General features: G+C 36.9%; 2 protein-coding genes across 5 annotated transcripts; one reads left to right on the forward strand and one right to left on the reverse strand.

The window, feature by feature from the left end:
• Positions 1 to 1,600: 1,600 nt before the first annotated feature.
• On the reverse strand, positions 1,601 to 15,732 carry LOC107041910 (glycoprotein 3-alpha-L-fucosyltransferase A). Of its 4 annotated transcripts, none has more exons than XM_015262722.1 (7): positions 15,472 to 15,732; positions 9,083 to 9,376; positions 8,320 to 8,421; positions 7,221 to 7,412; positions 6,583 to 6,807; positions 6,074 to 6,498; positions 1,601 to 4,608 (listed from the first exon to the last, which is right to left on the reverse strand). In XM_015262722.1, the coding sequence occupies exons 2-7, from the start codon at positions 9,245 to 9,247 to the stop codon at positions 4,260 to 4,262; spliced, it is 1,458 nt and encodes a 485-aa protein (XP_015118208.1). In that variant the 5' UTR covers positions 9,248 to 9,376; positions 15,472 to 15,732; the 3' UTR covers positions 1,601 to 4,259. The 4 variants fall into 4 exon arrangements, with proteins under 4 accessions (XP_015118208.1, XP_015118210.1, XP_015118209.1 ...); XM_015262724.2 differs by lacking the exon at positions 15,472 to 15,732 and adding an exon at positions 11,813 to 11,907; XM_015262723.1 differs by lacking the exon at positions 15,472 to 15,732 and adding an exon at positions 11,511 to 11,685.
• A 1,223-nt stretch (positions 15,733 to 16,955) lies between these two features.
• On the forward strand, positions 16,956 to 19,982 carry LOC107041911 (60S ribosomal export protein NMD3). Its single transcript, XM_015262727.1, has 8 exons — positions 16,956 to 17,137; positions 17,256 to 17,541; positions 18,094 to 18,488; positions 18,696 to 18,838; positions 18,914 to 19,065; positions 19,130 to 19,245; positions 19,437 to 19,619; positions 19,703 to 19,982. Exons 1-8 carry the CDS (start codon positions 17,088 to 17,090, stop codon positions 19,896 to 19,898), a joined length of 1,521 nt encoding a protein of 506 aa, XP_015118213.1. The 5' UTR covers positions 16,956 to 17,087; the 3' UTR covers positions 19,899 to 19,982.
• The last annotated feature ends 448 nt before the right edge of the window (positions 19,983 to 20,430 follow it).

Consider the following 20,430-nt stretch of genomic DNA (forward strand, 5'->3'; position numbering starts at 1 on the left):
ATTCAGAGATTTTGAATTAATTGGTTAACGATAATTGAGAATTACAAATTGTTTGCAATTTTAATAATAATAATTCAACTAAAAATTATTTTAAAATTGAAATTAATAAAAGCAATGAACTTTTATCAATTTACGAAATGTAATTTAATAAAAAAATACTTGTTTGTGGAGAATATTCTACAATTCGTTGGATAAAAAAAACACATTGGTAGATGCAAAAAATATTCTCCTGTGAGAAAAAATTCCACTGAATTTTTCCCGTTTGAATCCAAATTTTTTACAGAAACCCTAAAAATTTAGCCTTTAACTGCCCCAAAATTTTCCTCCCCAATTTTTCTCCGTGACTTTCCTGCTTCCTGCGACTAAAAAAATTGGATAGTCTGACGAAGAAATTTCGTGAAATAAATTCTAAAAGTCTCGAAGCCATCCTTCAGCGGATTACATTGTTTCTCTGAACAAAAAAAATGTTACGGTCTGCCTGCCGCGAGTTCCAACGAATGAGCGCCCCATAACGATGACAAACGTAAAAAGGGAATCCCCAGCAATCCCCAGTTGCCTCGGTATTCACTGATCGCACTTGAGCGAGCAGGTGAACCGATCATCGAGATCCCGATGGAGTGGCCCCTTCGGCTCAGACGAAGGGTCTTAAAAAGAGCGAGACCACAGACGCAGGTTAAAACTGGTCTGACCCCACTCTCGTTCTGTGGCTCGTGATTATCCTCTTTTTCAGGATAGTAAAAAAAAGTTTAGCTTGTGAAGCCAATCGACCGTCCGGGCAATTGCCTTTGGAGTGCTCAACACGCCGCATTAACTGTCTGTAGTATAGGGCAAAAAATGGCAAGGCTTACTGCTGTACCGAGGGCAAATTAATTGTCGCTTGGGTTGGCTTTGCAAAAAAGGCGTGGTGTAACACTTGAAAGGACGTTTTTTTCTCTCGTAAGGCTGTAAAAATAGAGCTGAGAATGTAAGCAGAGAAAAAATTTCCGGAAAAATTCTAAATTAAGTGCAATTGTCACTGATTTTTTCCGCAAAATTAAATGGAATTATCGACGTCGTTACCAATCGGGGAAAATTGTTATCACTTTCTATTCCGCGACATAATTAAGACGATAAATCTCCTGTTTACGACTGATTGAACATTTAATTAAAACTTCGCCAGTAAAACAGCAGAAAAAACCAAATTACGTCCAGTTTTTTTTAATTGCGAGTGACACTGGCATTGCGAAAAAATAATTAGAGTACTGTTGAGTGAGTGATATTACTGTCTCTCTGATCACATGATATAAGTGATAATCATGAATAGTGCATTTCCAGGATAATTCGTGTTGATTAGTCCCATCATGCATTCTTAATCAGCTTAATGGACGTCTCATGATGTGAAATTCCGGAGTCGTGGAGTTTTGTATTAAATTACATATTCGTAGGAATGGAATAACACAATGGAGAGGGGATGTCATGATATGATGTAATAAAGACTCCCGTATGAAACAGGCTCAACTTTTAGTTGAAAATATGACAATTCGAAGTTTTTTCTGAAATACATTTTTTTCTACTGGATTTTGTCGAATTATAAAAGAAAAAGAAATGATTGACAATAAAATTGCACTAGAAATTCATCATAATGTATTTCTGCGATCGATATGCGTGGTATATTACACGAAATTGTTAACCAGTAATGATGAATATTCATTCTTCCAATTATCAATATTAATAACGTTGACATTACAAGCTATTATATACAAAATCATCGCATTAATTTCTAATTATTCCTAATAACATTGCAATGCAAAAAATGCCACTTATTGTTTCTTCGTCGTATCCATCGTCCACCGATGGTTATTTAATCCTAATATAATGACTTTATTCATTTATTTATTAATATCCTTTAATTTTACAACACTCAGCACCGATAAACTCAATTACAATTGAAAATGTTGGAATGTTTTATACAATCTAATTGAGAATATAATTCCCCTCTCTTTGTGACTCATTCGGACTCTATCCAAATGAATTTCTCAAACAATTTCATTCTATAAATAATCAATTATTCATTTCACAGTAATCGGTTAATTTCAATAAAGATAATTTCAATTCTTCATAAAAAATTTCTCACAATCTTGTCAACAAATAATCATTCCGCAAAACAAATTCTAAAAATCTTGAAAATCATACTTCTCAGGATTATCGTGTTTCTTTCTTTAATCTATAATCCAGTGATTACAATTACAAATCGACTAATACTGGGACTAGAGGACATGCGAGACGTTTACTGCGTCATCGAATCACCCATTATTCTCACTTTCTATCCACATATTGAAACAATTGAAGCGACCATTGAATTGACTCCCATCACATGGTGTGAGATTAATACTATTGTTGTCACCTACAACTCTGATAATCAGAGTTCAGTAATCATAAAATTATCGATATAAACTCTCTGCTCTCAACCAATGAAAATCATTCGTCGGGAATTTTGTGTTTGTGTCAAGCCACGAAAAAAGTAATAATTCAATTAGTTCCAGGCTTGAGTCATGACTTTTTCATTGGGTTTTATTTTCAATTAATCGACACTATTAATCTCCCAACATTTCTTAAAATCCTCACTTGTGCGTCCCCTCGCGTAATACTTTATCTACAAAAACCGCCCATCGTAATCGATTTCAATTAATTAATTCCCGCAATTGAGTTCAATAATCAAGTCGAAGTTAATTTTCTCAATATTTAGGCAATATGAAAGGGCTTTCTCCATTTTATGTCAAACCGAATTTCTCCACTTTCGATCACAAACAATTTTTGTAGATATGAATGCAATCACGCAACCAAGACAATAAACTATAAATAAATAATCAAATATAAATGATTCTCTCACAATTCGTTGTTTCACTGTCACCATTTGATTTGTGCACTTCTATTCCATATAAACAATAATTTCTACGAGTACTTAACTGATGAATGGATAAACAATGCGCTGCATAGTACAGGCATTTTGTAAATAACAGAATGAATTCCCAACGAAATCATGAAAATTTGTACAAATTGTGCGTTATTCGCAAGTGCATCTTGTATAATGATCGGAAATATAGAACTGAAGAGAATTAATGGGAACTTCTTTATTTGGCAGTGTGCGCACCAAGTCTTGAAGCAAATTAAGCCGGTTCTCGTACAAAACGGAGCGTCACAATAAAATTAAATGATTCGTCGGGCGAGTTTCATTGGGTGTCGCGAACGTATCACAGAGTCTTGCCCGCTAATCTATCTTACGTTATCTCATAATCCTTAGGAACTATATTCATTACGCGAAATTAATTTCAGAGAGTTCTAGAATTTTTTCTTCAAAAGAATAATTTCTTGTTTTTGTAATTAATGAGGCCTGCCATCCCATCGTTTGGTGCGAACAAAAAAAAATTTTAATGGACTAAAATTTTCAGTCGATTGAGCATTAAAAAAATTTCATCAACTGAATTTTTCTGATTTTTATGGAATAATTGAACTGAAATTATGATTTTTCAATAAATTTTTTTTTTATTCTAGTTGTAATTGTTTTAACTGCAACTCGATCGAATTTCAATAAAACAAACAAAATTATTAATGGAATAAAATTCGGTAAACGTCAACAATTGCCTCGATTTTAATATATCTTTTTTCAGGAATGAAAAAATTATAGTTGAATGAATTTTATTTTAGAAACTTTTTGTTTTCGAAAGGATAAATCATGCAACTGTCGTAGAACAACTCTTCGTTCATCCGAAGATTGTAGAAGAATTCGCTATTTTTCCTTTCCAAAATTCTAAACTACTTCCTGGCCATTCGGACCTCTACCATGTGCTTGCAATAATACTTCATTGTTTCCAAAATAGCAAAAATCGGGGAAATAATTCAGTGGCGAAGTGGAAACCCAAGACAACTCATTTTTTTCTCAAGAACTGAAGAAAGTTGAATTTAATTCCCTCGTCTGACCAATTCGCCACTAAATTCCAGTGGATTTCCTCCGCTCAACCCTCCAAATCACGAATATTCTTGAGGCTTAAATTACATACGCGCAGTCTTTTATCATTTTCCATTATCATTCATAATTAAAAGTGAAATTGTCATTCACTGCATTCCTGGAAGTATTTTCGTGTTTTCTTTTTAATAATCAACTGCGACTACAAGCAGTGCAGTCGCTAAAATTGGTGGTTCTTTGTGGAATGTGTTCCCTTCAATTTTTCAAAAGAGAAGGGGGAAATTTTGTATCCCTTCACTCGTTATCGCGAAAGTGTTCATGAGTTTTTGAAGGTTATCTCGTTGGTGTCGTGCTCCCTCCAGGAGTTTTGGGTGCAGACGTCGTCGCCCCGCCACCACTCGTTGACGTCCTTGTAGTACTTGGGCGATCGGGGATCGTGGAGCATTGCGCACACACGACACCAGAAGTACGTGTTGATGAATTCGCCAGTGCCCTTCCACTTGAAGTAGGAGTTGTAGAGCTCGTCGTCGTGGTCTAGGCGGTGGAGGTAGTCGGCGAGCTCTCGCGGCGACTCAAACTCGTCCACGTGAATGTAAGATCTGTAGGGCGCGCTCTTCGCGTAGTCTGCGGGGTGCGCACCCATCACTATTGGCAATACATTGTGGCTGAAATGATAAAAACAGAGTGATAATGGGAATTAATCCATCGATTTGACTTTATTCATTTATCAGCTCAATGAATATCTCGTGATGTGAAATTCCGGAGTTGCGAAGTTTCGTATTAAATTACATATTCGTACGAATGGAATGACACAATGGGGAGGGGATGTCACGGTGTGATGTAATAAAGACTCCCGTATGAAACAGGCTCAACTTTCAGTTGAAAATATAATGGCTGGAATTATTCACAGAGCGGAGACTTTTCTTCCGAAGCTTTTTCTGAAATATGTTTTTTTCTACTGGAATTTGTCGAGTTATAAAAGAAAAAGAAATTATTGACAATGAAATTTCACTAGAAATTCATCATAATGTATTTCTGCGATCGATATGCGTGGGATATTACACGAAATTGTTAATCAGTAATGATGAATATTCATTCTTCCAATTATCAATATTAATAACATTAATATTGCATTAATTTCTAATCCATCGATGTTTATTTACTCCTAATATAATGACTTTATTCATTTATTTATTAATATCCTTTAATTTTACAACACTCAGCACCGATAAGCTCAATTACAATTGAAAATGTTGCAATACTTTACACAATCTAATTGAGAATTTTATTCCCCTCTCTTTGTGACTCATTCGGACTCTATCCAAACGAATTTCTCAAATAATTTCATTCTACAAATAATCAATTATTCATTTCACAGTATTATTCCACAGAATTATTCACGGAGCGGAGACTTCTCTTCCGAAGCTTTTTCTGAAATACGTTTTTTTCTACTGGAAGTTGTCGAGTTATAAAAGAAAAAGAAATTAGTGACAATGAAATTTCACTAGAAATTCATCATAATGTATTTCTGCGATCGATATGCGTGGTATATTACACGAAATTGTTAATCAGTAATGATGAATATTCATTCTTCCAATTATCAATATTAATAACATTAAAATTGCATTAATTTCTAATTATTCCTGATAACATTGCAATACAAAAAATGCCACTTATTGTTTCTTCGTCGTATTCATCGTCCATCGATGTTTATTTACTCCTAATATAATGACTTTATTCATTTATTTATTAATATCCTTTAATTTTACAACACTCAATAAAGATAGTTTCAATTCTTCTTAAAAATTTTCCGCAATCTAGTCACCGAGTAATGATTCCGCGAAACAAATTCTGAAAGTCTTGAAAATCGTACTTCTCGTGATTATCGTATTTCTTCCTTTAATCTATAATCTAGTGATTAGAATTACAAATCGACTAATACTGCGTCACCGATAAGACTAATTACAATTGAAAATGTTGACGCCCACATTTTTATCAAGACACACGTGAAGATTCAATGAATCATTAATCTTTATAAATAAAAAATTGATCACCTGAGCTGAAAAAATGAATGAAAATCCGTGCAAATTCCCTATTCACTAGCAAAACGTCACTCAATAATCAACTCACCCAAGACCATTAACGAAGAACTTCTCCGTTATGTAATCCCGGCAATTGGAGTTTTCAAATGCAAGATAAAACTTATAATCAGCGTCGAGCATTTCGAAGCACGTTTGTGCCTGAGATCGTGAACACCTGAGGCTGCCGCAGGCCCCGTAGATGTCCACCTGAATGTGCTTGGCGAGTTCTTTGGCATACTGCATTCTCTGGTTACGTGGATGACAATTCGAGACAAACCAGGCAACTTTCTTAGTTTTATTAGCAGCGTAGTTGAATGTTTGGGGTATTTGAGTAACTCGAGCGTCGTAGTACTGCCATCGTTCGTACGGCGCTACGATGTCACTGTCTCGTCTGTAGGTCGCTGTCCAATTTACGAGAGCGTTCTTTACGGCCTGAGTGTGATAGGGACACTCCAGGAAATACAGCATCCACACCTGTAAAAATATTCAATTCAATTCAATTTTTTATGAATGAAAAAATTCAATTCTTTATTTCCTTTGTGTTACAAAAGTTTTTACTTGATTTGGCTGTCTCCGACCCACGTGAGTAACGTAATCTTTGAAGATAATCAAGTCCGCGAGATCGGGATTATCGCGAGTGATAACACAGGTATTGACGGGGCATCCGAGATGGCGAAACAATTCTCCCCCCGTTTCTGCCTCGCCCATGCCGTGCGGTATCATTATCCTCTTGGGGCGATGCTCGACACTCGTTCTGTTGTAATCAGGCGGAACGAACATCAACTGAAAAATTAGTAAATCTGGCGTGACGAATTTATTCATCACTGCAGGTTTTGAAAATCGATAAATATGACTTAATTTTTGAAGATTAAAATCCGAAATAAATTTTGAAACAGGAATTTATGCATTGAAGAAATTCTCAATCTCAGTCTTAAAAATTAGAATTAAAAAATTGGGAATTCAGGCACAAATAACGTCTGAATAAAATGAAAATGTGTCTGAATTTCAGACGAAAAAGTGCCCAAATATGTTGATAAATAATGTTGGAAATTCAGACAACTTTTTATTTTATTCAGACGTTTTTTAGTGTCTGAAAAACGTCTACAAAAGGTGTGACATTAATTTTTGCTGTGTAAGCTTACAAGTTTTGTGTTAAATAATTTTTTTAAATTGTGTCAACTTGAGGCCAGAATTACCTGATTCGTGACCCTATCGTCATTAGAATCCTCGTCCGGCCACAGCCTGGCGATTCTCCTGGCAGTTCTCTTGGACCTGGCGGCCGGAAGTGGTCGCTTGGTTCCGCCCTTCATGTACCACGGCCTCTTGCTCGGGTCCATCATCTCCGCAATGTGATCCACTGGGCTCAGTGTCCCCGTCATATTCGAGAGCTGTCAGGGAAAAAATGCCAATGAAATTTCGCCACTCGACGAGTGACGGAGAGATCAATCGCATGAGAGATAGTCGTGAATATGCGGTGCCGGCGGCACTTCTGGTGTGTCTCGTGCGCTCGTGTCATTCGTGGGTGTGTTGCATGGAAAGAGAGCTGCTTATTTACGAAATGCCATGTACTGCACATATTTGTTGCACACGTGGTAGCGACTATGACGACCTAGTCGACAGGCTACGTACGCGACTATTAAGCGGATATTTGTGGCTAATTTGCGGATGTCACCGGCTGGTGGAACTTTACGGTTTTGCTGTGATCGCGGGGGGAAATGTTTTTATTTTCAGGGATGTGTCACTAATTTTCACGAACATTTCACTAATTTTCAGGGGAATAAAAAAACAAGCTTTATTGTGAGATTTGTGATCTCAAATTGAAGGCATTTAAAATCGTAAAATGAGATGTTATTTTTTTGTGGACTGTAAGGAATTTCGTAGTCATTCGATTTAAGTGCAAAAATCATGAAATTTAAAATTTTTCTGTTTCAGGAAGACAAGAATTGACAAAATTACTGGAATTTCCAGTAAATTGAGGCTTAAAAAATGTCATCAACTGAATTTTTACGGAATAATTGAACTGAAATTTACATTTTTTGTTTATACTTTCATCAAATTATAAAAAAATATAAATATAATAATAATAAATTTATAATATATATTTACATTATAAATTTTCAATAAAAAATTCTTTAAAATTCAAATTCCAATTATTTCAACTGCATCTCGACGAAATTTCAGTCCAAACATATGAAGAATGCGTTAGAAAACGGGGAAAATAAACTATTCCTCCTCCGTGACATCTAATATCTCTAAAGCACTAGTTCGATGGACTGAGGGCTCGCTCCTTTTTACCTCGAATTTTTCAACTGATGATTTACTCTTGACACTCTGCCTGACCCGCGCGACCCTCGTCGTAGGCAGGCCCTTGGCTTTTACGGGCACCGAGAGTTTCATCTGCGAGCGAAAGGTTTTTTTTTCTTTCTATTTCTGTTTCTCAGTGCCACCGGTGCTCCTCTGGGATCATTGGGGGTCGTGAATGAATTAGAGCAAAGGGGCATTGTTGTTCTCGAGTGATTCTCGAGGCACTTGGTTGGGAGAATACATGGGTGAGTGCCAAACGTTGGGTTTAGAGAGCTTTTGTGCGCCGAGCTTTCTTTAAAAATATACAGGGGGAGAAAATGCAGTCGGTGGAATACTACTTATGAACTATTATCAGCTTTCAGTTCAGCTCATTAGTTAGTAAAACAAGTTAATGTTTAATATTAATAAATTTAATGAAAAGGTACAAATGGAGTTAATAATCTGAGGAAAATTAGCCCGGAATTTTCTCATTTGAGAATTGTTTTTTCCGTTCAAAAATTCTAGTGGACGTTGTAATATGAAAAATTCGTTCATTCTATTTTTACAAATAAATATATCTCCTGAATTATTTTACTAAAATTCATTACAATTTAATTAATAAAATGGGTTCCATTCACTGCAGCCTGAATTAAAAGTAAAAAAATTATTCACGTGAAATCATTCTCTCTCTATATATGTAAATATTTCATCTGACGTTCCATCCCTTCATTTTGAGAATTTTTATTTCTTAATTGAAATTTTTTTTGCGATTTACCTTGCCAACATCTGGCACCGCCCGAATAGCCTGCGCCGGTCGGGGGTCCGGCCTGAGGGAATGCCACAGCTCCTTCTGGCGAACATTCATCACCACCAGGACCATCCCGGTGGCGCAGAAAATGTAGATGAAGCATCTCTTCAACGAAATTCTGAGCAAGCCCATGCCGCAACTCGTCCAGTGTTAATTATCAGTTTTTCCGATCAATCTCCCACAGTCGCTGGGCTCCCGCTGCTGCGATCAACGGAATCGCATGCTCCACTGGCTCTTCCGTATCGACATCCGGGGCTGAGTCTGGAAAAAAAACATTCCCATATTTTTCCGTGTTTTTCGGTTTACAATAACGCAACAAAAACATGTTTATCGAATTCGTATCAATTTACGCTGGATTTTGCAACAATCGGAGGTGAAGAAATTAACTTCCTGGACTGTCGCTACATTTTTCTCTTCCGGGAACCCCATTTTAAATAATCCCTAATAATTCGTAATTTTTGTTTATTCGAGTGGAATTCAAATATGGGGGAGAAAGAATTAATTGACAATTTCCAATTAATTTATAATACGCGGAAGACCGAGGACGGCATCTTCTATTCACGCCGATACTTCAATCGCATTCACTAGATTGTTAAAAATTTTCGTCTGAATTTTCCGGGATAAATTCAGGAAATTTTGTTATTGATAAATTAATTATTCCATTGATTTTCTGTTCAAATGATCTGGATATCTATAATACTTGATTTTTCAGTTCAATTATTCTGCGAAAATTCTGAACAATCAGGAAAATTCAGGGAAAAACTGAAAATTTAGGTCATTTTGTTTCTGAATATTCATATTCCACTGAAAACTCATGAATTTCCGTGATTTTCACTTGAAAATTGAAATTTTATAACCATTTTTAAAAAAAATTAATAACAAAAAATTGTTTTAAAAAAATTAAAAATTAAAAAAATTCTACGAGTGTCTTCACATTAATCTGACCATATTTGCACAGATGGAAAAACAGAACTGATAGCAACCGATAAAATATAAATTTGACAAATTTATCTGTTTCTACTAAAAGAAATATCTCCAATTCCGGTATTTCTTATCAGGATCGCGCAGCAGATACCGATCCATTTTTTTTAGTGAAAAGAACCCGAAATGCGAGTTATCAATTCCTTGAGACGTTGAAAGGTGATAAATACCTATTTATCGATTATGAAATTACCTCAAGGATGAATCATTCAACTTTTAATAATGTTATCTAGAAGTTAATGCGCCACACGGAGAGAAATGTTCAGTAAAAATTACGGAACTCACAATTCACTCACCGATGACGGAATCGACTCAGAAAATTCAAGTGACGGTATCGTAATTTTTCACAGGACATTCAGAATATTTCTCTCGGTGCCCGAATTTTCAAAAATCGTAATTCCCCAACGGTTTCACCAGCCTCCACTCGCCCCGATATTAATGATTTCATCCAGTAAATTTTAAACTGAAGGATCACAGACAGAGGTTGGTGCACGTGGCCCTGAACAAATTGCATCAATTATCCGAGATGAGGTAAGATGCACTATGACCGAAGTTTACGCTTTAAATAGAAGAGTCGCTTGGTGCCGAGCACACATCTTGACCGTTACACATGACGAGTTCAAATTCTACCGCAATAACCAAAGAAAAAACAATAAAATCATTAAACTTATTGACGTAGTTTTCAACGTTCAGCGCAGCGATAAAATCAGAAATGCGCAAGGCACTTTTTCCCGTAGTTGTGAGAAGACCTGACACGTGATAAATCCACTCGATAATTTATCGATCACGAAATTATCTTGAGGATGAATAATTTTTCGAAAATATGATTTCACTATTTTTTTATTCGAAGTATCTCCCATGTTCCCTAAAACAATTAACTCCCCCCTATTGTAAATATTTTACTCCTCATGAAATGAAATACACGAGTTAAATCCACTCAATAATTAATCGATCATGAAATCAGTAGCGAAGTGGTCAAACGGTTCGATTTTGGCTATTCACCAGTTTTTAATGAATATCTCGAAACCTAAGGGAGATAGCAAAATTTTTCTCATAACCTTTTTAATAGCACTCGATTCGCTCCACAAAAAAGGTTATTACGAAAATTTCGCTATCTCCCTCAAATTCGGAAATATTTCTGGAAAACTCAACTAAAGACTAAATTGACTTAAACCGTTTGACCACTTCGCTACTGAAATTGTCTTGAGGATGAATAATTTTTCGAAAATATGATTTCCCTATTTTTTTCGAAGTATCGCCCATTTTCCCTAGCACAATTAACTCCCCCCTATTTATCTAAATAATCAATCAAATCCATTAGATAACCGAGTAAAAATTTTACTCCTCATGGAATGAAATACAAAATAACTATCAACAGCGTTGAAATGCATTAATAAATATTCAATATGCTTACACAATCAGAGGCGATTCCTAGCCGTTCAATAACTCATTCAGTATTCCTCACTCACTCTCCCCCGCCCACGTAAGATAATTGCGCGTTCATTGCATTCATTCCCGTGCAAAACATCAGTGTCACAATGTAGAACAAGAAATCACTCTGCAAAACTGTCCACAGGGGGAATATTTTCACGACCGTTCGTCCGCGTATTCACAACTGAAATGACTCAAAAATTGGGGCCAGATGTTGATAAACAGGCGACATTAGCCATAAATCAGGGGACTCCGACTTTGCGACAGGCCGTGTGGTACTCCCACCTGATAAATAGAGAAAAACGTCAGCAATTTCTCGCACACGAGTCCCCGGGAATCGAAGCGGCTGTCTGGATTCACCTAATGGACTAGATGCGATTAACCGGTGGACAGCAGTCTCTGTGGTCTATCTTATCGTGCGCCTCAGTGATTAGAAGAGGGGGTGCTGATGATGCCTCTCAATAACTGATGTGCACGTACGTAACCGACTTCAGTGTCGGTCATGACGGGTCCACATGTGGAGAAAAATGAATAATAGTTATGCTAATTCTGGGATATTCTACGCGCGACGTCTCGCGGGACTTATTTGTCTGGGAGATTTATGCCAATGGGATAGGTAAACTTGAAACTGGCATGAATGAATTTTTTTTGTTTCTGAAACATTGGGAATGTTTTATTATTTTTTCAATCACTTTGGCAACTCTAGGAATGGTTGGAGAGGGAAATATGATTGGAGTCATTATTTTAGTTGATAAAGAATGTTTTTATTATTTTTTTACACATTCGTTGTTTATGAATAATTGAATAATAAAATGAATAAATTTGTAATGAATCATTTTTGTAGTGGAAAATTTATTGTTTACAAATTATTTACAGAAAATTCTCGTAATTTTCAAAAATTGCAATTTTTTAATTCTTTCATCAATTTTTCTCGAAAAATAAAACTTTTTAATTTTTTTCAGATTTTTAACAAAAAGTGGTTTTTTAACAGTTCAATATCGACGGAAAATCCACTCCTCTCACTCGCAATTGAAAGCCCATATTTCCGCAAATTCCCTCCCATACGAAACAGCGTAAAATAATCAGAACAGATCATCATACTTTTCATGTCCACTAGTTTTACGACCATACATAATAGTACCACACATTCGCGAATAATTCACGCCCGAGGGGATGTAGCAAGTCGACAAAAGGTCGCGTGCAAACCACTGTGCACATAAGCATTAACATAACTGTTTTTTTCTCCATTTCATTATGTTTTTAGTTGTGCTAACCGCCCGGTGAACACACGTGACTGATTTCATTAAGCAAAGCACGGGGGCTGCCATTAGACTGGAAATTTATCAGTTACGGGTCGCTCAAAGGAAATTACGGATGGGACGATGAACGCTTCGTCTTCATTAACTTCATTTTATTTTCCTCTCCGCATCTCGATTACGCGACACAGTGGGAGGAACTGCGCACAGAATTATGACCTCTCAAGCTCGGGTGGGAATGCGTCGGCGACTGTCAACACCCGTAAAATTTAATGCTCAGTCGTAAACGTCGGGAACTCTCCCAACAAATGGCAGTGATTTTGAGAAATTGGTACAGGGGAGGTTCGGGTAGAACGGACATTTTTGACTTTTTAAAAAATGTTGATGAGGGGTTGAAATGTTGATAAAATTCAATATTTTTCCTTTTAATACAAAGAACAATTATTTCCCTTTGTGACGAGCCTACACTGAGCTCAATTGATAAATTTGTTTCTGAGTTATGAATAATCTTAAAAAAGTCTAGTGTCCATTTTACCCCACCCTCCCCTAGTCTGTTTTATGCGCAACCTCGAAGAGTTGGTATTGATAACTGGAGTTCTTGTAGTCGACAATTATCATGTAGAAAAAAATTTTCGTGCACAGAAAAATGTAAAAGTGAAAAAAATTTTTTGTTCAGACGTAATTTATGTTTAGGTTTTTCTGTGGGTAAAATAGCTGGGTTGATGTCTCTCTCTGTGTTCCGTCTGCATGGAGCTAACAAAATGATCGATCTCCCCGAAATCCGCAGTTACCCGCCGTTGCCATAGCTTCCCACCTCCCAAAATGAAAATAAATACTAAAAACAAGAGAATTGCGGAGATCGCTGACAAGACCCCGGGCCATTAACTTCATTTCGTGTTTCGTGACCGCAAGAATCTTCTCCCCATTCACGATAACAGATAGATGATAAGGTATTCCAAACTCCTGTAAATACCGAGTCACCGAACATTTGAAATTTCGTGAAACATAAAACTCGAAGATTGAACTTCTAGTTCTTCTTTTCCATTGGAATCGCTCTCGGATGGCGGCTCGATTTTGACGTCGCTTATCTGTCTATCCCTAATCTTCTCCAATCTCAGCATGAAATAGATAACTCGCATCGGCGAGGAGAGAAGAGTTCCAAGTTGAGAATAAATAAAAGAAACGTGATGTTTACGCTTACACAACTGGGGACTCCCAACGGGTTCGTTACCGCAGTGGCAATACCTTCTAATAATCACCTCGGATGTGACAATTATCACTGCGGTCACTAACATCCGCTAAAATTCTCGAGGTAGCACCAACGAGTCCACTTTGCGCGTTCGTAAAACTACAAACGAGGGGTAATTGCATTGTTTATAACTGAATACAACTGCTGCTGATGATTAGATGAGAATTCCTTCCGCCCGGGGATTAAATTAGTGTAAACATCATTTAAATTGTGAAGAATTTTTTGTTTTTTTCATTTTTTAAGGAAATTTATTGCAAGAAAAATTTTCAAAAAAAATAATTGTAATCGCCTGAGGTTTATTAAGGTTTATCTGGGTTCTTGGCAACATTTAAAATTTCTATTTTACATTTTTTTAAAACTAGTGTATAATTCGCAAGGTCTTAAATTTTGAGGATTAAAATCGGAAATGAATTCTAAACGAATATTCAAACAAAAACATTCTGGCTAAGTTTGTCCCCAATCGACAGTGTTGTATTATTGATAACAATTAATTTAGAACTGCCAAAATAATACAGTCCTATGAAAAAAAAAAATTTATTCGAGATCAGAGAAAAGATTAAAATGTACGAAGCCTTGAAAAATCGGAAAAAAATGAATAAAAATTTTATGTGTCAAACATTTGCGATAAATACTTTATGTTTCCGGATGCTCCGAATGTACAGGATGCCCTGGTTACACGAGCAACTATTGTTTAAAAAATTGCAGAAAGAATTCAACGGATTAATTTTTTACTTAAAATTTCTATTTTAAATTTATTCTTCGTCGCTAAACTCAGTGACTTCCGTGGAGTTTGACGTACCACTTTAATCTAGAAATCTTCAGCTCAACTAGGGAAATGGTGAACTCCCCTCGCAGTCACAGTTCAGGAATATTGAATTCCGAGGCTGAATCGTCTAATTAAAACGCACTCCTCCCGCAAATCACTCCCTCATTTTCCCTCCCCCGCCCGAAAAAATCGATACCTCAATATTCACGGGTAATCTATCAGACACATTCCCTTTATTACGCGAACGCAGGATCGATAAACTTCAAATATTTACACTGTGACCGTGAAAATAATGGGCACAACGCAGCAACTGACGAATAATCGACAGAATGACTTCCAGAAATCGCAATTTGACATTCACAAGTTCAAAAATCACCTAAAATCGTCAATAAAACCTCGAACTACTCAAAACCCTCGACACTTTCATCTTTCAATTCCGTAAAAATAAATAGGCAATCGTAAAGTTAAATAAGTCGACGAAAAATGCGGAAATCATTCGCTATTTAATTTCATAATAAAAAAGACCGGTTTGTTTATTTCCTTTCTCCAGATCCGTCACCATCAGAAATCGGCTTCTCACGTCAGAGAACGACATGCAGTGCATGAAAAGGGAATTATCGGTCGCTGAATTGAATAAAATTAATCCAAACGTGGAAATGATAGTCAGACTCACCCTCGGTCTCGCAGGAGAAACAAAATAACCTCAGGATCCACGCGTCAGATAGGGGACCACGCTCCCTGGGTAGTCACTGCACCATGGACACACCACATGAGCCAGCGGCACCCACAGAACTCCTCACTTCATCGCAATTATCATTTCAAACTCTTTCCCTGACTCTCGATGAAATTCCCTGATTTTTCACACTCAAATGAACCTGCACTTTGCAATCGCCCAGCTTTCGTCCACTATTTTTCCTCGTGCTCTCAACCGAAAATCGCCGCACCTCTGGCGCCCCGTTACGCTCCTGACCCCTCCCTTTTGCCACCAACGCACGCGATTTCACTCGAGTTTGTGCCGTGGAAAATCCATAAAATGTGCGACTGCGCGGTTTGATACGCGAGACCACTGCTTCCACCGGTTGGCTCGTGTTTTTTTGATTTTAGGTTTATCTGTTATCGTCGACCGGGAAAGGATTCTTGTGGTCACTAAACGTGGGATAAAATTAACGGGACAAGGACACTGACTAAAGTTTCGAGTTTACAGAAGCGAGGAATTATTTTTATAGGCCGAGGGGTTTTATGGGGCTTAAAGGAGGAGATAATTGTTTTAGGAATTTTCTATTTGTTGTCGATTTTAGCGGAAAATTCCAGAGGGACACTGCGTTTTTTTATTAAAAAATGCCCGTTGATAGCGAAAATTTCTGATAGAGAATGTTTTATAGAAAAAAATCAGCAGAGTTTCATGTTTTTTGAATTTTTTTATAAAACTTTTTCTGTAGCCATTTTGAGACGGGAATTTTCCAAGTTTTAGTCATTTGTTTTTTGTTCTGCTGTCCTAAAAAAGTCAATTGGTTAATATGACTTGACAATTTTTTAATTATTAAATTTAATTTTTTCTAATTATTAAATTTTTTAATTAAATATTCAAATTCCGAATTATTTTGACAATCAATAATTGAGTTCGTAAGATTGACGATTATTTGGCTATTCGAAAATTCTTTTTATGAAATTTGGAATTTTTCGAATTTCAATGAAGCACTTAATTTTTCTAAATGAAAAATAACTATTTAATTGAAATCTTGATTATTTTCAATTGAAAATTCAAGAATATATTCACCTAATTTCTATATTTTCCTGATGTCTACGAATTTTCTCAGAATAATTGACCCGAAATTGGCAGTTTCCATCGATTTTTCCATGAAATTTTCAATTTTCAATGATCAAATTCCCTGGAATTTCATTGAATTTTCCCTGAAATCTCAAATTCCCTGACTCCCTGCCCCTGAATTCAATTAAATGTCCCATAAAATTCGAAATTGAAATCAACAAACGTTCCGAGTCCCCGCGGAAATGATAAATCCCAGGCTGACCGTACATTACAATTTCTACTTGCCCGTCTCAACTCTAGTAGAAAAAGCCATGAAAAACTAGGAGACTGTCTTACCAATAATCCCACCGGCTCTTTTACCGACCGAGATGGTCACTAGATGTCCCTGAGGTGCACCTCCGGGCAGCCCTCAGTTCCGAAAACACGTGGTGTCAAGTTAGAATTTTTGACAATTTCTAGTGATCCAATCAATTCCAACAGCCCTCCCCCAATTCTTAAATTAATTAGACAACTAAGGAGTGATGGAGTACATGGAGAACATCGAACTGCCTGGGGCGTCGACAGCTCGAGTGTAAGTCCCCCAAATTCATGTCTAAACCTCAAAATTTCTTCGGGAACTCAATCTCCTGAACTTCACCCTAATAAACAATTCGATTAAAATTATTCCTGATGTTTTCTTTTTTCTGCAGATTGTGCTGTCGTTGTGGCACAGTGATAGAGCCCAACCCCTCGAACATGTGCGTCGCCTGCCTGAGGACAGAGGTGGACATCACCGAGGGAATCCCAAAACAAGCGACAATACACTTCTGCAGAGGCTGCGAGAGGTACCTCCAGCCTCCCAACGAGTGGATACCAGCTGCCCTGGAGTCCAGGGAGCTCTTGTCACTGTGTTTGAAGAAGCTCAAGGGCCTCCAGAGGGTCAAACTCATTGACGCTGGCTTCGTTTGGACCGAGCCACATTCCAAGCGAATAAGGGTAATTAAAAGTTAATTTCTCCCCTCTATAATCCTCTAAAAAACAACTAAAGCTCACAAAAGTGAACTGAAACATTAAGTTCCAACTCTTCTTCTCCCTTCTGCAGATGAATATGCTTCTTCACAATTTTTCAGGATTTTAATTCAAGTTTAAATCCCAGAAATGTCAATTTTCAATAATTTTTTTGTTAAAATTAGATAGTGCTAATTTTCAAGGCACAAAAATCTTTTGTAATTTACATTCAGCTCACTAAGAGTCTCTCGCAAATAACTATACATTTTACATAGATAATGTAAATATCCTAAATTGTTCTTTACGCAAACGAAGATATAAATTATAATAATTTAATAGCAAATTAAAGTTTTACCTGTAATTACTCTTTCCATGCAATGGGACATTGTATCCTTATGTATTTATAAATAATAATAATATAATAATAATATTAATATCAATAATATATGCAATTAATCAGTAATAAAATAAAATGAATTAAAAATGAATTTATCACATTGAAAAATTGATTGAATTATAATTTTTGAATGGATTTTCCAGGTAAAACTCACTGTTCACGCTGAAGTAATTGGTGGAGCTGTTCTCCAACAAGTCTTCATAGTTGAATTCATCATAACTCACCAGATGTGCGATGACTGTCACAGAACAGAGGCGAAGGACTACTGGCGTGCATCAGTGCAGGTACGCCAAAAGGCCATCAACAAGAAGACGTTCTACTACTTGGAGCAGCTGATACTGAAGCACAAGGCACACGAGCAGACACTGGGGATAAAACCCATTTACGAGGGTCTAGATTTCTTCTATTCCAATGAGGCCTCAGCGAGAAAAATGGTGGACTTTTTGGTGGCTGTGCTGCCTTGTCGTTATCAGCAGTCGAAGAAACTCATTTCTCACGATATTCACAGTAATATCTATAATTATAAGTTTACGTACAGGTAATGAAGCTGGAAAATCACTTGTTTGAAGTAGATTTACATTTTTCTCAAGAGTGGGGAAAATTAAATTTTTTTTATTATAGTTTTTGTTCAGGAAAAATTTTCGACGTTTTATTTTAAACTGAAGCACTCCCAAATTAATTATTTAATAACTATTTTATTTCTCTTTTCCCATGTTTTCACAATCAATGAAATTATTTTTTTCAGCGTTGAAATCGTTCCAATTTCCAAACATAGCGTTGTATGTCTCCCCAAGAAACTGACGCATCAGTTGGGAGGAATAAGCCCTATTGCTCTCGTCTACAAAACAACGAGTGCATTGCACTTGATCGATGTTTCTTCAGGACAAAGTAAGGATCACCTTTACCACTCAATGCCCAGAATTCCGGGGAACCACGATGACAGATTCATTAATTTTCTTGCAGTTGCTGAAGTAAGTGCGACTGTCTATTGGAGACATCCCTTCAACAGTATCTGCAATCCAAAGCAGTTGACCGAGTACGTGGTGATGGACATAGAGCCCATCAGAAACAGCGAGAAGAAAGTGTTTCCAGGTCAGGGGGCCATATCCAACAAGGTGCGCTAGGCTTTCGTATAATTTTATTCGTCAAGGTTTAACGAATGGATTTCTCGATTTTTAGCATGTTGTGGCTGATGTCTGGCTGGTGAAGGCATCAGAGCTTGGGGTTAATGATAATCCAGTTCATGCACGAACTCATTTGGGCCATGTTTTGAAGCCCGGAGACTCGGCAATGGGGTGAGAATTGAATTCATTTGATTATTTAAAAAATTATTTAACCCTCGTGAGCCTTATGAACCCTGAAACTTTTTGGCGTTGTCTTAATTTACGAAATTAGGGAAAATTGAGAGATTAAATTTCCTTCTGTCAAGTTGGTTAATTTTCCTCAAGGGCCACCTCGAATTGACTTCCTGTTTTTTATTTTGAAGATATGCAGTTGGAGACAGCAACATCAATGATCTCCATTTCGATAAGCTCTCGCAGGACAGCATTCCTGATATAATTCTGGTGAAGAAGTACTATGGAACAGAGAGGACTGCGAGGCGAAGGGCGAGAATGTGGAAGTTGAAACATTTACATGATGAGGTGGTATCCATGGGCACCGATAACAAGTGAGTCTTCCTTTTGATTTAAAATTCACTTCAAACGCGACGAAAATGTTGTGATGTAATAATTTGAGGCTTTCGTTTTCCAGTGATTACAATGAATTCTTGGAGGACCTTGAGGAAGACCCAGAGATGCGTCAGAATATCAACATCTTCAGGGACTCGAGTAAACAAATACCGGTGGACTCCAACGATTTGGACCCGAATATACCGCAGATTACGCTCGAGGAAATGCTGGAGGATTTGGTGATCGAGGACAGCGAAATGGCTGAGGTTTATGAATGATGTAAACGATTGAGAACGAAACTGGTTTAATGGGGAAAGGGGGAGAATGTTTTCAGTGTAATTATTTGAATAAACAAGCTCTTGTTTACGAAGAAAAATTCTCTGCTTCTTTTATTCCCGAATATTTATGTATTTGCCTTTGGATACAGACTCAATCTATACAGAATCATTAGCCAACAGAATCATTAATCAACTGTATACAGAATCATTAGTAGATAGGGAATCAACGTTCGCTTGGCGAAAAAATTCGATTTTGCCGTCACGATTCGATTTTGTCTAGGAATCCTCCTAGACAATGATGTCACAACTCAATGCTGTTCAATTGAAAACAGACATCATCTTTAGAGACATTTGTCATGTTTAGAGGCTCTAGCACGTCATTTCTCGACCCACTCTTTCATTTGAGCCCAAAAAAACATTCATATCTTATCTGACATCGCTACTACAAACTCGGGTCTACAACTCGGGCCTTCAATTGAAAACCCGAGTTGAAGACCCGAGTTTGTAGCAAAGATGTCAGACAAGATATGAA

Source organism: Diachasma alloeum, unplaced genomic scaffold, assembly GCF_001412515.2.
Source record: "Diachasma alloeum isolate Michigan unplaced genomic scaffold, Dall2.0 Dall_scaffold_00391, whole genome shotgun sequence".
Classification (NCBI taxonomy): domain Eukaryota; kingdom Metazoa; phylum Arthropoda; class Insecta; order Hymenoptera; family Braconidae; genus Diachasma; species Diachasma alloeum.